This window comes from Brassica napus, chromosome C1 (genome assembly GCF_020379485.1).
Source record: "Brassica napus cultivar Da-Ae chromosome C1, Da-Ae, whole genome shotgun sequence".
Classification (NCBI taxonomy): Eukaryota; Viridiplantae; Streptophyta; class Magnoliopsida; order Brassicales; family Brassicaceae; genus Brassica; species Brassica napus.
Window position 1 is genome coordinate 15,590,414 of NC_063444.1, and position 17,425 is coordinate 15,607,838.

Below are 17,425 nucleotides of genomic sequence, written 5' to 3' on the forward strand. Positions count from 1 at the left end.
AGTCCTGGTGGTGGTATACAACTAGTAACTGCCAGCTCGATCTTCTATGTGATTAATCATATGATTATCCTAACTGGAAACCTAACAGAGATAGTGTGTTTGACAACCATTTCGAGTGCCCACATTCTTGAAAACCAAAGGCAACCAACTTCAACTGAAATTCAACACTTGACCAACTTTTATAAGTCTTAAAGACACCAAAGTGTAGTAGAACTTGCAACATTTTCATATATATTCACATCACCAAGATGATTAAAAAAAAAAAACCCAAGGGATCAAATCAGAAATGAGACATCAAGGCAAGATGCTTGTTTCATCACCATATCTCATCTGCTTGAAATCTTTCCCCCATCCTGCTACTTTGATGCTCATATGTTGTACGCCTCGGAACTGTGTTTGTAACCGTTTCTCTTTCCCACCCATGAAAAGAAACGTAGAACAGCGTTCCCATGTATCTTGCCGTTACCAAGAACCTCAACTACTAGCTCTGGTGTGAATTTGACTGTCGATTTTTCTAGAGATTCTTGTGTTCTCTCCCATTCTCGGGAGGAGATGCTAAGATGCGACAAATTTCTTGCACATCCATCATGTCAACAGCAGATGAAGCTGGTGAAAGAGGTGAGTGCTGCACTACTTGCGGACGATTATAGTCTTCAAGAAGCTCAGCTCCTCTTCTTGCCTTAGTTCTTGATGGAATTTGCATTTTTTTCTGAAGTTCTTTGATATGTTCAATATTCTCCTTTTCGCCGTGTTTCTCCATACAAGAGATAACCCAAGAAAACATATCATCCCTGATAGCAATCTTGGAGGCGTGCATCTGATTAAGTAGCTTTAAGATCTCATCATATTTTGCTGACTTACATAGCTCCTTCGCAAAGATGGGATAAGATTTCCACGTCGGTTGGATGCCCTTTTCCTCCATGCCTCTTCTACTCGGTCCTGGCCCAAGTGGCCAGCAACCACGGCTGTGATAGCGACGCTGTCAGGCTCGATCCCATCATCTACCATCTCTTTAAACAAGTCGCAGCCCTTTTGAAACTGTTTCTCCTTGAATAGGTGTTGCATAATGTAGAGACTCTCGTCTCCAGATGCTCCAGTGCTTTAGAAACATTGTTTTGCCTAAGACAACCACTGAACACGATCCCGTTGATGTTCGAGTCATCATCCATGTTCCTCTTCTTCATTATATCAACAATCTCCAGAGCATCTTCCATTCTATTAGCTCTGCAAAGTCCTTTAACCAAAATCTCAAAATACTTAGCATTTAGACACACCTCCTTGTTCTTCAACACTCGAATCAGCTCCAGATCCTCTCTAATCTTTCCAGAAATAAAAAAAACTCTTGAGGAAATAACCAAACGCATCATGCTCAGAAACTTCACATATCCTAACCATGTCGTCTGCAATAATAGACTGGACTACATCGACTTCCTCTGTCTTCGCTGTGCAGTCCAGTAACATCTTGTACGTTCTCAACCCAAAAGTGATACCTTTCTCAATCATCTCCTTATAGAACTCAAGAGCGAGATCACCTCTCCCACCTAGTCATGATATTATAAGCCGCAGCATCTGGTTGGAAGCCATATTTTTTCATCTTCTGAAAGACAAGCAGCCCTTTCCCAATCTTTTTCGCTTTACCGTACACAGAGATGAGAATGGTCCATGTCTTGATATCTTTATCACACGTGTTAAAGAACCTCAGAGCTAGATGAGGAACCTTGAAGCACCCCCTTGAGTACTTTCTCCGGGATCTCTGTTTCAAACCCAAGACTCAGTTTCTCTAACTTGTCCTCCATGGAAGCCATGATATCATCATCTGCTCTGATGACGCTCGTGATCTCGTGAACAAGGGGACTGACATCGAACTCTTCAGAAACAACACCAACAACACCTTGGTCAGCGTCTTGCAAGACACCAGTGCTCCATCACCATGGGCTTCTCCCGACGCAAGAAGTCTCAGCTGATTGGTTTCGTCTGATTTAACAGCACCTGATCCTAAAATTTCGGTGATTGATGTAGCTTCTGCTTGGATCTTCGATTGGTTTCACGGGTTCTGGATTTGGATTAACTTTGAGAAAGGTGAGAAAAAGACGAGTTCGTGTTGGATCATTTAAACAAAGACTTTTTGAGTATCGAAACAAAGCTTTCATTGCTGTTTCTTTTTCAATCTGAAGTCAAAATTCTGACAGCAACTGGGAACAAGTGGTGAAAGAAAATAAAGGTCAAAATTAATTGAAGCTATGAAGCCCATTAAGTAGGCGACAAAGTGAAGTTATAAAAGAAACCCTAAATGGTTAGGGATCATCGGCATAGCTTTTGATCTCTCAACCCCGCCCTCGCTCTCTGTCAGATCCGAGGTCGGTGATTCTCAATCTCTTGTGTGAGTCTTAATGTTTTGTTATTCTTAGATCAGAACCTAATTCGCGTGCTGTCTGTCTGGATTGTATTAGGTTAAAAAGAGATGATGAAGAACGTCAACAAGGCGACGCCTGAGTATGCGACATCTGAAACTTTGGTGTGGTGGGACATGGACAGCTGTCCGCTCCCTAATGGTTATGACCCGAGTCGGCTCGGTCCGAGAATAGATACGGAGTTGAAGAATCTAGGCTACAATGGTCCGCTCACCATCATTGCCGTTGGCAACGTGGACGGGATCCCTTATGACTTCCTGAAAGTGCTCTCTTCCAACGGATTCGTTATTAAACACTCAGGTTAATTAATCTTCTTTCTTTTTAAGTATAATTAATTTAATTTAATTTTATATCAGCTTAGATTCAACTGGCCTTTCTACGTACAGGACAAGACATTCATGGGGATATGCGCGAATATTTCATTTCGCGTAGCAGACTTTGTCAGCCTCCTCCGGTGACAATAATGATCATATCCGGCCTTCCTCTTCTACTGGAATCAGTCACTAGAGAGATTTACGTGAGGCCTGACTGTGGATACAATCTTCTTCTGGCATATCCACCGCATAGTGAACCTAAACAACCACATCCTTCATGGCTCTGGGATAGGGCTAGCTTACTGAAAGGTGCTATAGACTTTCCTTCTCTCTCTCTCTCTCGAATTAAGTTGTTGTTGTTGTTTCTGAACTAGTTTGTTGCAGGGTCCTCCAACGTGGAGAAAAGAAGACTCGACAAAGGCAGTGTAATTCCGTTTTCTTGCGGATTATGCTACTTTTTCTGCCCCAGCTTTGAAGATTTCACCAGTCACCTCCAGAGCGCCAAGCATGCACGCAAGGTAAGCATCCTCTTTGCAATATTGTATCATTGCTTTACATTTTTTAATTGTCTCTCTTTTCCCTTTTCTTAGGTTGAAGTGGATAATTGTGGCAGGGATACCAGGTTTAAGCTGGCTCTTAAAGAATTAGAGGCGGCTAAGCTCTCAGAGGCAAGTTTTTTCTTAGTTTAATTTTTTTTTTTTTGATAAATTATTATCTGCTGATTGGTTAGTTCCGTATGTTGTGAAATTTACAGCCTTATCTTGATCAATTGAGGTCAAAACAATCCTCCTTTAATCGTTTATATAAGCGTTGTACTGCCTTGAAGACGCAATCTAAGGCAAGTTTTTTCTTTTTTTAATGAAACAAAATGTTCTATTTTTATTTACATTAAACACATAAATAATAGAAACTACTGATGTTGTGAAACATTCTGCCTCATTTTGATTTACGTATTATTGTTTGTGGTACAGGCAGAAATGTTGAAGTTTCAAAAAGTTGTTTCTTCCCCTCCAAATAATTCTACTTCTAAGACGAAGAAGGCATGTTTTTTCTTATTTTACCACAAAAACTATATATGACTCCAAAATACTGTGTAATATACGGCTCCCTTTTTTTATTTTCAGGGAAAAAGAATGGAGGTTGAAAAAGAATTCGAGTCTTCCCTTCCAAAGAATACTAAGGCGAAGGAGCAATCGGAGGCAAGTTTCTCTTTTAATCACAGAAAAACAAATAGATTTAAATCTTATTTCAGAGAGACATTTTTTTTTTTTACTGATTATTGTTGGTGCTACTTTGCAGTCAAAAAAGCCGATGATTGAAGGAGGGTACATGGACCTCCGCAGTGGTCTTGTTCTCTAAAGGGCCATTTCTTATGTTGAATGGTTTGTTTATTTTCATGTCTTGTTTGTTTATTTTTAAGTTAAACTTCAATACTTTTATCAACGTCTTGTTAAATTATCGGATATGGTTATGGCATGCCGAACTTATGTTTTTATAAAAACAATGATAATAATGTGTCTTTTTTTATGAGCAAATTATAATTTGCAAGCACTAAAGTTTTGAATGTTTGATGTTTCTATAGCGAAACATTGAAACCAGGAAAATCATTTAATCAACAATATAAAAATTGCAGTCAGTTTTGGAAAACATTAATGTTACTGACCATTGGTCACTAGTGCACGCTGCCTGATGCTATTCACTTTAGTAAAACATAAAAAATTATTTTCTTTTATGAAACCAAACTAACAACCGTGAAGTGTATATGCTGACTGTTATACAAATACTTTTTTTTTTTCTAAAAGAAGAAATAATCATGACGACTGATGAGGTTTTACGGTAATAACGTTTAGAGACTAGTCAGATAATAATAAAAAAATACGAGGATCCAAAATTCTATTTATTAACGTTTATAAGTATTATTCTTGTGGTAATTGGATTGTACCGCCCCGCCTAGTCCCACCTCGCTGTGGTACACGTTCAATTTCAATGCGGATCTTGGTGGTACAGATCCGCGCGGGACGCAGTCTCTAGAAGTGCTGCCCAATCCTGACCCGTAACTTGCTCAAACCTTGGTGGTACATGCCCGTGGGACTCTGATCTTCATCAACACTTGCGCATAGCACCTGCAAGAAGAAGAGACCAATAGAGATGAGAGCACAACATAAGTCTCTCAATGAATCAGTAAAACACAATGATGCTCAGCCCATAACACAACAACATTATATTGGTTCATGGTTCTCGCTGTATTTGGCACTAGTTCAAAAAATAAAATATGGCACAATAGTGTATATATGTGATGTAAATTATGTGGAAATCTAAAATCTTGTCATCTCAAGAAACATAGCAACATCTTGCTTGTTTCTCAAGTTTCTTAACAAATGAGATGTCCCGTATACTTTTACCCTTCCCCTAGAGAATGGAGAAAATAATCAAATAGAGATGAAGTCAATGAAGTGAATCAGCAAGCAACTTATTTTTACCCTTCCCCTAGAGAATAGACATGATAAGCAATGTTTGCCACAGCTAAATCAAAGGAGTCATGTGCTCCATGCATGTCTTTTGGTGTAACGCTGCAACAATGAACTTCCGGTGAGTTATTCTGCCCATGATAGTAAGCATCTTCCAAGGTAAGCACCATGTAATGTTCAATATATTCTCTAGAAATTAGAAACCCAACACTTAATATAAACTGACTCTAACACAAACACCTATATAAATGCATTAGTATCACAGGATATTAGTAACTTTATCAACTCTTCCAAAGATTAAGACAGTAAGACTTAAACTACACTTGAAGAATGATGATTGTATGATTTCATGTGTTCAGCCCACCCGACTCAAGGAGAATGCATTGGATATATAAGGTTCCACAAGTTCTCTCACTAGCGAGTTGGAGGTACATATCAATATTAACTATAGATCTCTTAAACACGTATATAGAAGCATTACATTCACAGTCTGTTAATAACTTTAACAACTCTTCCAAAAGATTAACAAGACACTTAAACTACACTTGAAAAAAGCTGCATTCCATATAAGGTTCCATATGTTCTCTCACACCAGCGAGTTTGAGGTTCATCTCGATATTATATCAGCTACCACACTTCAACCCGTTGACAATTATGATGGTCCACCAAGGAAAGACAGTAAATAAAAGGAATGTTAAGACAACTCAATGATGATGAAGAACGTCAACAAGGCGACGCCTGAGTATGCGACATCTGAAACTTTGGTGTGGTGGGACATGGACAGCTGTCCGCTCCCTAATGGTTATGACCCGAGTCGGCTCGGTCCGAGAATAGATACGGAGTTGAAGAATCTAGGCTACAATGGTCCGCTCACCATCATTGCCGTTGGCAACGTGGACGGGATCCCTTATGACTTCCTGAAAGTGCTCTCTTCCAACGGATTCGTTATTAAACACTCAGGTTAATTAATCTTCTTTCTTTTTAAGTATAATTAATTTAATTTAATTTTATATCAGCTTAGATTCAACTGGCCTTTCTACGTACAGGACAAGACATTCATGGGGATATGCGCGAATATTTCATTTCGCGTAGCAGACTTTGTCAGCCTCCTCCGGTGACAATAATGATCATATCCGGCCTTCCTCTTCTACTGGAATCAGTCACTAGAGAGATTTACGTGAGGCCTGACTGTGGATACAATCTTCTTCTGGCATATCCACCGCATAGTGAACCTAAACAACCACATCCTTCATGGCTCTGGGATAGGGCTAGCTTACTGAAAGGTGCTATAGACTTTCCTTCTCTCTCTCTCTGGAATTAAGTTGTTGTTGTTGTTTCTGAACTAGTTTGTTGCAGGGTCCTCCAACGTGGAGAAAAGAAGACTCGACAAAGGCAGTGTAATTCCGTTTTCTTGCGGATTATGCTACTTTTTCTGCCCCAGCTTTGAACACCAGTCACCTCCAGAGCGCCAAGCATGCACGCAAGGTAAGCATCCTCTTTGCAATATTGTATCATTGCTTTACATTTTTTAATTGTCTCTCTTTTCCCTTTTCTTAGGTTGAAGTGGATAATTGTTGTTGACATGAAGAATTAAACAAAGGGAAGTAGTGGAAGAAGTGAGAGAAATGACCATATCACTTACCAAATGGGGATGAATGGCTAGTCCACTACTAGTTAGTGGAGGAAGTGGGAGAAGTGGCCATATCACTTACCAAATGGGGAGGAATGGCTAGTCCACTACTAGTTAGTGGAGGAAGTGGGAGGAGTGGTCATATCACTTACCAAATGGGGAGGAGTGGCTAGTCCACTACTAGTTATTTATTCTTCCACCATTGAGTGCTTATTGCTTTTGTTTCCTTTAAATACATCATGTATGTTACACAATTAAACATACAATTCAATACAAACATTTCTTTCATTCTCTCAATCTCACAAATCCTCTCATTCTCTTAAATTCTCAAATTTCTCTTCTCTCTCAAATACTTACGGTTACTTCACTCCTTTTTACTTTGTTCATGTGCTTCATCACGGTTAAAACACTTAGAAGCTCTCATAATCCCACAAATTATCATGGTATCAGAGCCAGCAACAATCTTGAAACCTTTCTAAATTCCGCAAAATCAAAACTCTGTTTCTAGTTCTTAAACTCTACCTCTGACCAAGTAAATCCCCAAGATGGAGAACAACAACAACAATAACAACAACCGCATCAGCATACCTGTGACCCTGAAGGGGATTAACTACCTCTTGTGGGCCAGGATGGTGAAGATTGCCCTTGGAGGAAAGGGTTTGTGGAGTCATGTCTCAGCAGAAGCAGCTCCAAAACAAACCACCCAAGGAGAAGATGGACAGGAGATTGTGGTAGCTACTGATGAAGACAAATGGGCTCAGGAAGATCTCATGGTTCTCACAGTGCTCCTTAGCTCCCTAGAACCCGCCATCATGGAGTCTTACTCCTACTGTGAAACTACCAAGCAGCTGTGGGATACACTCTACAAAGTGTATGGAAATACCTCCAACCTTACAAGGGTCTTTGAAGTAAAAAGAGCTATCAATACCCTCAACCAAGGAGATATGGAGTTCCAGCCTCACTTTGGCAAGTTCCGGTCTCTTTGGGCAGAGATGGAACTACTCAGACCACATACTACCGACCCCGCCACTCTCTTAACCAGGCGTGAAGAGGACAGAGTGTTTGGACTACTGCTCACGCTTAATCCATCTTATGGGAGCTTAATCAAGCACATCCTGAGAGCTGACAAGTTACCTGACCTGGATGAAGTATGCGCTCAAATTCAGAAGGAAGAAGGCTCTGTGGGCTTATTTGGAGGCAAGGGAGACTTAAACATGGCACATCAAGCTGAACGAGCCGTGTCAAACAAGGCAGCTTACAAGCTAGATGAGAAGAAAAACTTGACCTGCGATCACTGCAAGAAGAAGGGCCACATGAAGGACAAATGCTGGATACTACATCCGCACCTCAAGCCCAACAAATTTAGGGACAACCGCCCTCAATACCAAGATGCAAGAGCCAACTTCTCAACTGATGGTGCTGAGCCAACAACACCAATCACCATGGGTATAAGCAACCTAGGTGTGGGAAGAGCTACTGCCTCCACATCAGGCTATGCCACGCCAAGAGCCAATCTAGATGAGACCATCAAGAAGTCTGACTTAACCGCTCTCATCAAGGCTCTCAAGGAATCTGGTATATCTAAAACTCTTGGTATCTCCCTTAATACTTCTCACAATGCAAATGGTTCTATGAATAATTTTAAATCGGCTAAGCCCTTAGTTATAGACTCTGGTGCTTCTCATCACATGATAAGTGATTTAGAACTGATTAAGAACATAGAACCGGCTTTAGGAAATGTGATGATAGCAAATGGAGATAAAATTCCAATAAAAGGTGTAGGTGAACTTAGATTGTTTGATAAAGAATCTAAAGCTTTCTATATGCCTACATTTGCCTCAAACCTACTGTCTGTTAAAAAAGTAACTAATGATCTCAATTGTCAAGTTACTTTCACGCCTAACAGTGTATACTTTCAGGATATTGATTCTAGTAAGTTGCTTGGCAAAGGTGTTACCAAGGGAGACTTGTACTTACTTGAGGACACAAGACCTGTATCTCAATTATCGTGTGTGTTTCATTCTGTTTCTGAATTCCCTAAAGATGAAATCTGGCATGCTAGACTAGGACATCCCCATTCTCGTGCCTTGAACATCCTGTTGCCTAGTATTTCTTTTAAAAATGAGTGTGAAGCGTGTATATTAGGAAAACATTGCAGAACTGTGTTTCCTAAATCAAAAACCCAATATGAAAACTGCTTTGATTTGATTCACTCTGATGTGTGGACTGCTCCATGTGTATCTAGAGAACAACATAAATATTTTGTGACATTCATTGATGAAAAATCTAAATACACATGGATCACTTTGTTGCAATCTAAGGATAGGGTGCTAGAAGCATTTAAAAATTTTCAGAACTATATTACTAACCATTTCAATGTTAAGATTAAAATTCTTAGATCAGATAATGGTGGTGAATATACTAGCACAGCCTTCAAACAACATCTAGCCTCACATGGAATCATTCAACAAACCAGCTGTCCTTACACACCCCAACAAAATGGTGTGGCTGAAAGAAAGAATAGACACTTGATGGAAGTGGCAAGGAGTATGATGTTCCATACAAATGTACCCAAGCGGTTTTGGGGGGATGCAGTAGTCACAGCCACCTACCTAATCAACCGCACACCTACAAGAGTCCTCTTTGATGCCACCCCATATGAGGTACTAAACAAATCTAGACCATCAATTGATCATTTGCGTGTGTTTGGGTGTGTGTGCTTTGTTTTGATTCCAGGAGAACTAAGAAACAAACTGGAGGCAAAGAGCACAAAGGCAATGTTCATTGGATACTCTACGCACCAAAAGGGGTACAAATGCTATGTACCAGAGACAAGGAGAGTCCTAGTATCCAGAGATGTTAAGTTCATGGAATCCAAGGCCTATTATGATGAGAAGAGTTGGGAGGAACTCAAAGATCTATCTCATTCTGCCTCGGACAGAGCTAACAACCTGAAGATTCTTATGGAAAGACTCGGCATTAACCTAGAAAAGGAACCAGAGAAAGGCCGGGACACTACTCCTTATAAAGAGACCATGGTTCATAACACTGAAGACTCTCATCCTGACCATGAAGGGGGGAATGAAGATCAACCGGCGCAAGCTCAACCTGAAGAAAACCCAGTATTATCTCATGATCAAGATGAGATGGGACAACCAGACACTGAAGCTCAAGAAGGAGAACCAAGCAGCAGTAATGAACCTGAGCAGACACAAGTCCTAAGGAGAAGTACAAGGATCAGAAGACCAGCCTCAGATTGGGTTAAAAATGATTTTGTTTACTACAATGCTCAAGCTGTGGCACATCCAGAAAGTGGATTATGCTCCCTAGCTCACTATCCAGAAGAACATCAAGTCTTTATGAGTTCATTGGACCTGGAATGGATACCAAGAACATATGCAGAAGCTATGGAAGATGATGAATGGAGGATATCGGTGGATGATGAAATGAGGGCCATGGAGAAGAACAACACCTGGTATGAGACAGAACTTCCAAAAGGGAAGAAAGCCGTGACCAGCAGACTCATACATACCATTAAGTATCTTGCAAATGGGAAGCCAGAAAGAAAGAAGACCAGACTGGTGGCAAGAGGATACACACAAGTGTATGGAGAGGACTATCTAGACACCTTTGCACCAGTGGCCAAGCTTCATACAATCCGGATTCTACTCTCATTAGCAGTGAACCTAGAATGGGACCTTTGGCAAATGGATGTGAAGAATGCTTTCCTGCAAGGAGAACTAGAAGATGAAGTGTATATGAAACCACCTCCGGGGATGGAAGAAATGGTGAAACCAGGGAATGTTCTTAGACTCAGAAAGGCAATCTATGGCTTGAAGCAATCACCAAGAGCTTGGTACCACAAGCTAAGCACTACATTGAATGGAAGGGGATTTGTGAAGTCTCAAGCGGATCACACACTCTTCACTCTCACCAGCAAGCAAGGAATTACGGTAATTCTAGTCTATGTGGATGACATCATCATCACGGGTAGTGACAAGGAGGGGATCAGTTTAACCAAGACATTTCTCAAGGCCGCATTTGACATCAAAGACCTGGGAGAACTGAAGTACTTCCTTGGCATTGAGATGTGCAGATCAAAGGAAGGATTATTCATGTCCCAAAGAAAGTATACCCTGGACATATTAAAGGAGGCAGGAGATCTTGGAGGAAGACATGCCAAGACACCACTTGAAGAAGGTTACAAGGTATTGCGAGAGGGGGAGTATGAAGACACTCCATTTGAAGATGTCAAGCAGTATAGACGGATGGTTGGGAAGCTGATCTATCTAACCATCACTCGGCCAGATGTGTGTTTCGCAGTTAATCAAGTGAGCCAGCACATGCAAACTCCCAAGGTTCATCACTGGAACATGGTGGAGAGGATTCTAAGATACTTAAGAGAAGCGCCAGGACAAGGTGTATGGATGGCTTGCAACAAGAACACTGAGGTGATAGGATACTGTGATGCAGATTGGGCTGGAGATAGAGTAGACAGAAGGTCAACCACCGGTTATTGTACATTCATTGGAGGGAATCTTGTCACTTGGAAGAGCAAGAAACAGAAAGTAGTATCTTGTTCAAGCGCAGAAGCAGAGTACAGATCAATGAGGAAGCTAACCAGTGAGCTTATCTGGATAAAGGGGCTTTTAGGCGACTTGGGAATTGAGATCACCTCTCCCATGACCATGCACTGTGACAACCAAGCCGCAATACACATTGCATCCAACTCAGTCTTTCATGAAAGGACAAAGCACATAGAAGTAGACTGCCACAAGGTCAGACAAGCAGTGGAGCAGCAAGTGATTCTCCCATGTTATACAAGAAGTGCGGATCAGCTGGCTGACATCTTCACCAAGGCGGCCAGTAGCAAAGTTTGTGAGTCCATTCTTCCAAGACTTGGACTCATAAACCTTCCATGTCAATGATCTCCTCACCGTGGAGTATTCTACTCTTTTTCCTTTGCTTGGTTTTTATCCCAAGTGGTTTTTCCAAGAAAAGGTTTTAATGAGGGAATACTTCATGGCTTTCCAAGCTTGACACTCACTACTGTCAAGCTTGAGGGAGAGTGTTGACATGAAGAATTAAACAAAGGGAAGTAGTGGAAGAAGTGGGAGAAATGACCATATCACTTACCAAATGGGGATGAATGGCTAGTCCACTACTAGTTAGTGGAGGAAGTGGGAGAAGTGGCCATATCACTTACCAAATGGGGAGGAATGGCTAGTCCACTACTAGTTAGTGGAGGAAGTGGGAGGAGTGGTCATATCACTTACCAAATGGGGAGGAGTGGCTAGTCCACTACTAGTTATTTATTCTTCCACCATTGAGTGCTTATTGCTTTTGTTTCCTTTAAATACATCATGTATGTTACACAATTAAACATACAATTCAATACAAACATTTCTTTCATTCTCTCAATCTCACAAATCCTCTCATTCTCTTAAATTCTCAAATTTCTCTTCTCTCTCAAATACTTACGGTTACTTCACTCCTTTTTACTTTGTTCATGTGCTTCATCACGGTTAAAACACTTAGAAGCTCTCATAATCCCACAAATTATCAATTGTGGCAGGGATACCAGGTTTAAGCTGGCTCTTAAAGAATTAGAGGCGGCTAAGCTCTCAGAGGCAAGTTTTTTCTTAGTTTAATTTTTTTTTTTTCTTTTTTTGATAAATTATTATCTGCTGATTGGTTAGTTCCGTATCTTGTGAAATTTACAGCCTTATCTTGATCAATTGAGGTCAAAACAATCCTCCTTTAATCGTTTATATAAGCGTTGTACCGCCTTGAAGACGCAATCTAAGGCAAGTTTTTTCTTTTTTTAATGAAACAAAATGTTCTATTTTTATTTACATTAAACACATAAATAATAGAAACTACTGATGTTGTGAAACATTCTGCCTCATTTTGATTTACGTATTATTGTTTGTGGTACAGGCAGAAATGTTGAAGTTTCAAAAAGTTGTTTCTTCCCCTCCAAATAATTCTACTTCTAAGACGAAGAAGGCAAGTTTTTTCTTATTTTACCACAAAAACTATATATGACTCCAAAATACTGTGTAATATACGGCTCCCTTTTTTTATTTTCAGGGAAAAAGAATGGAGGTTGAAAAAGAATTCGAGTCTTCCCTTCCAAAGAATACTAAGGCGAAGGAGCAATCGGAGGCAAGTTTCTCTTTTAATTACAGAAAAACAAATAGATTTAAATCTTATTTCAGAGAGACATTTTTTTTTTTACTGATTATTGTTGGTGCTACTTTGCAGTCAAAAAAGCCGATGATTGAAGGAGGGTACATGGACCTCCGCAGTGGTCTTGTTCTCTAAAGGGCCATTTCTTATGTTGAATGGTTTGTTTATTTTCATGTCTTGTTTGTTTATTTTTAAGTTAAACTTCAATACTTTTATCAACGTCTTGTTAAATTATCGGATATGGTTATGGCATGCCGAACTTATGTTTTTATAAAAACAATGATAATAATGTGTCTTTTTTTATGAGCAAATTATAATTTGCAAGCACTAAAGTTTTGAATGTTTGATGTTTCTATAGCGAAACATTGAAACCAGGAAAATCATTTAATCAACAATATAAAAATTGCAGTCAGTTTTGGAAAACATTAATGTTACTGACCATTGGTCACTAGTGCACGCTGCCTGATGCTATTCACTTTAGTAAAACATAAAAAATTATTTTCTTTTATGAAACCAAACTAACAACAGTGAAGTGTATATGCTGACTGTTATACAAATACTTTTTTTTTTCCTAAAAGAAGAAATAATCATGACGACTGATGAGGTTTTACGGTAATAACGTTTAGAGCACCATTATCCTAGAGACCCTAAATGGGTCTCTTATTTTTTTTTTAATATTTTTTAATTGTAAAAGTGAACTAAGAGACTGGATTAAAAAACCTGAAAATTTACATGCTCCATTGCAAGTCTCTTATTTAGCGGTTCTTAAAAAAAAAAAAAATTTGCCAAGGAGAAAAACGATTTACTTCTCAACTCCTCCACGCCACAGTGTGATCAAATGATTCAAACACCATTTTTATTTCTCACCAAATCAACTCTATAACTTCAGCAATTCATGTTTCCGTGAAAACTATAACCTATCAGAGTTAGCCACACAAAGGCAGGAGGTAAGATACCTTACTTGAGGAAACAGATGATTGTGATATGCCCGTAGTAGAATCTGGAAGTAACAAACCCAATGAGATTCCTTGCCAACTTCTTTAAATGAAACAATGTTTCACAATGTACTAAAGTAATGATAAGGCCAACATCAGACTGAAGATAGGCCAAATACTTCCCAAGCTTCCTTAACCGCTTTTCGAATGGTGGCTGCACCGATGCGACGTTTAGCTCGAGAGCTGTGGCTTGGGTTCCAGTTGAACCGAAGCTGTTGATGTTGGAGCAGAGAGAGTTGAGGCGGTCGACACGATGTGCTGCTGTGATAATCTTACAGCCAGCTTTGACCAAATCAAGACAGATCTCTTTTCCTATACCAGAGGAAGCTCCTGTCACAAGAACCACTTTGTCTTTGAGGTCAGCCATGGCTCCAACTTCGTCAACACCTGCTTCAGATGGACCATAAATCACACGATCAAAAAAATTACACAAGCCATATATTAAAGACAAAATCAATGTACGTGATTTGGAGAGAAAAGATGTATCTCACAGTTTGATGATTGTGCTCTTATCGCACTCCACAAGACAGGGCTGAGAATCCTCAAATCCCTCGCTCCTCCGGCTTTCTTCTTCGCCTTCCCCGTCGTACCCGCCACGACCGATTCTCCTGCGTTGATCGGCGAAGGAGGAGGCAGAGATGAAGGATTAGACGACTGGTTGGGATCATCCTTCACTGACGAACCTTTCTTCCGGCGGCGGGTTGCGATCTCTGCCGCTTCTTCCTCGATTTCTCGGGTCGGAGATTGTGAGCGAGAGAGAGACAGAGCACGAACGAAAGAAAGGAGAAAGTGATCTGCCAACACGTGTCTTCAAGATACGTTTCTTCCATTGCCTATTTAAGATACGTCTCTTCTTTTAATTGCTGTTTTTTCTTTTCATTTAATCCTAATAATGCTTAAGAACCCCCTTAAAATACAGGGATAATGATGCTCTTAGAGACTAGTCAGATAATAATAAAAAAATACGAGGATCCAAAATTCTATTTATTAACGTTTATAAGTATTATTCTTGTGGTAATTGGATTGTACCGCCCCGCCTAGTCCCGCCTCGCTGTGGTACACGTTCAATTTCAATGCGGGTCTTGGTGGTACAGATCCGCGCGGGACGCAGTCCCTAGAAGTGCTGCCCAATCCTGACCCGTAACTTGCTCAAACCTTGGTGGTACTTGCCCGTGAGACTCTGATCTTCATCAACACTTGCGCATAGCACCTGCAAGAAGAAGAGACCAATAGAGATGAGAGCACAACATAAGTCTCTCAATGAATCAGTAAAACACAATGATGCTCGGCCCATAACACAACAACATTATATTGGTTCATGGTTCTCGCTGTATTTGGCACTAGTTCAAAAAATAAAATATGGCACAATAGTGTATATATGTGATGTAAATTATGTGGAAATCTAAAATCTTGTCATCTCAAGAAACATAGCAACATCTTGCTTGTTTCTCAAGTTTCTTAACAAATGAGATGTCCCGTATACTTTTACCCTTCCCCTAGAGAACGGAGATAATAATCAAATAGAGATGAAGTAAGTGAATCAGCAAGCAACTTATTTTTACCCTTCCCCTAGAGAATAGACATGATAAGCAATGTTTGCCACAGCTAAATCAAAGGAGTCATGTGCTCCATGCATGTCTTTTGGTGTAACGCTGCAACAATGAACTTCCGGTGAGTTATTCTGCCCATGATAGTAAGCATCTTCCAAGGTAAGCACTATGTAATGTTCAATATATTCTCTAGAAATTAGAAACCCAACACTTAATATAAACTGACTCTAACACAAACACCTATATAAATGCATTAGTATCACAGGATATTAGTAACTTTATCAACTCTTCCAAAGATTAAGACAGTAAGACTTAAACTACACTTGAAGAATGATGATTGTATGATTTCATGTGTTCAGCCCACCCGACTCAAGGAGAATGCATTGGATATATAAGGTTCCACAAGTTCTCTCACTAGCGAGTTGGAGGTACATATCAATATTAACTATAGATCTCTTAAACACGTATATAGAAGCATTACATTCACAGTCTGTTAATAACTTTAACAACTCTTCCAAAAGATTAACAAGACACTTAAACTACACTTGAATAAAGCTGCATTCCATATAAGGTTCCATATGTTCTCTCACACCAGCGAGTTGGAGGTTCATCTCGATATTATATCAGCTACCACACTTCAACCCGTTGACAATTATGATGGTCCACCAAGGAAAGACAGTAAATAAAAGGAATGTTAAGACAACTCAATGATGATTAAATTTCCAGAAAACAACAACAAAAACAAGTCTAATGTACACTTCTTGTCTCCACCCACACTCACTTAAAAAAAAAGAAACATTTTTTCCCTACGATGAGTTACAAAAAAAGTGACTGAGTTTTGGTCAAACATTACAAAGCTTGAAGAGAAGAGACAATTCCTTGATCGAAAGCGAAACAGACGAGGCATGACCGAAGTGAATGAGATCTGGTCACTGGTTTGGGGAAACGAGAAGCAGAGATGAGAAATAGCCATCGTCATCATCGGTTTGCTCTAAGGCTCTTTGTAGGTGTCACCAAATAGACGTAATGAAAAAGTCAAGCGGGCCATCCCAATTGTCCTCCCGCTTTGGTCCAACCCGCTTTGGCCAATACCATTGTTGTTATGCCCGCGAGGCCCGCTGATTAACCCGCCCTGCAGTGGGTCTTTATGTTTGGATCAAGACGCGACAACAAGCAATAGAGACCAATTCCGATATGTTCAAAAAACACCCTAATATCTACTTTCGTTGTTTAGGGATGCGATGCTCATTCATAGCAGATCTAGCAACCTATTATACGTTTAATGAACAGGTTAAACCTAAGATCTAACATTAAGCAGCCAGTTTAATGCAAGCAATATGAACGGTAATGAATGAAGACAATCGGTTTATAACTTATTAATCTTTAGCTCACGTATCTAACAACCTAACACCCTAGATTAAGCAAGTGGACTACTCAACCATGAACAAATAAATCACAGAGAAAATTGATGAAGAAAACATATTGAATAAATAAATAAATAAGACAACGTTCACGAATCTTCTCAAGACGAGAGACATGAAGTCTTCTCCCTTTCAAGGTAGCAAATTTTCAAGTACAAAAGTCTCCAATGGTTTCGTGTTTTAAATAATAGAGAATAAGAAAATATATATTGCAGATCTTTGGCGGCTGCTGGAGAGAAAATTGGGATGACTAGAGCAAATCCCGAAATATTAGAAGTTTCCATAAAAATCTCTGTCGCGGGAACATGCATTTCGAGTGCTCTGCTCGATCAGGAACAATCAATTAGACTGCTCTGCGTGAAAAACTCCAAACTACACTATTTTCTCCTCTTTTCCCAAAATTGGTCTATCTCCCATCCAATGAAAGTACATACCTGTAATGAC

The 17,425-nt window shown here is 39.9% G+C and overlaps 3 protein-coding genes and 1 pseudogene across 3 annotated transcripts; 2 read left to right on the plus strand and 2 right to left on the minus strand.

Annotated features, from left to right (window-relative positions):
* Window positions 1-155: 155 nt before the first annotated feature.
* LOC106432407 lies at window positions 156-2,311 on the minus strand (annotated as a pseudogene).
* LOC106432414 lies at window positions 1,906-4,246 on the plus strand. The gene is made up of 9 exons (XM_013873244.3): window positions 1,906-2,357; window positions 2,451-2,711; window positions 2,798-3,034; window positions 3,110-3,243; window positions 3,316-3,393; window positions 3,480-3,563; window positions 3,697-3,765; window positions 3,850-3,924; window positions 4,025-4,246. Exons 2-9 carry the CDS (start codon window positions 2,462-2,464, stop codon window positions 4,082-4,084), a joined length of 987 nt encoding a protein of 328 aa, XP_013728698.1. The 5' UTR covers window positions 1,906-2,357; window positions 2,451-2,461; the 3' UTR covers window positions 4,085-4,246.
* A 1,639-nt stretch (window positions 4,247-5,885) lies between these two features.
* LOC125580173 lies at window positions 5,886-6,740 on the plus strand. Its single transcript, XM_048744291.1, has 3 exons — window positions 5,886-6,153; window positions 6,240-6,476; window positions 6,550-6,740. The coding sequence occupies exons 1-3, from the start codon at window positions 5,901-5,903 to the stop codon at window positions 6,723-6,725; spliced, it is 666 nt and encodes a 221-aa protein (XP_048600248.1). The 5' UTR covers window positions 5,886-5,900; the 3' UTR covers window positions 6,726-6,740.
* A 6,351-nt stretch (window positions 6,741-13,091) lies between these two features.
* On the minus strand, window positions 13,092-14,820 carry LOC125580174 (peroxisomal trans-2-enoyl-CoA reductase-like). Its single transcript, XM_048744292.1, has 2 exons — window positions 14,502-14,820; window positions 13,092-14,397 (listed from the first exon to the last, which is right to left on the minus strand). Exon 2 carries the CDS (start codon window positions 14,375-14,377, stop codon window positions 13,973-13,975), a length of 405 nt encoding a protein of 134 aa, XP_048600249.1. The 5' UTR covers window positions 14,378-14,397; window positions 14,502-14,820; the 3' UTR covers window positions 13,092-13,972.
* Window positions 14,821-17,425: the final 2,605 nt, after the last annotated feature.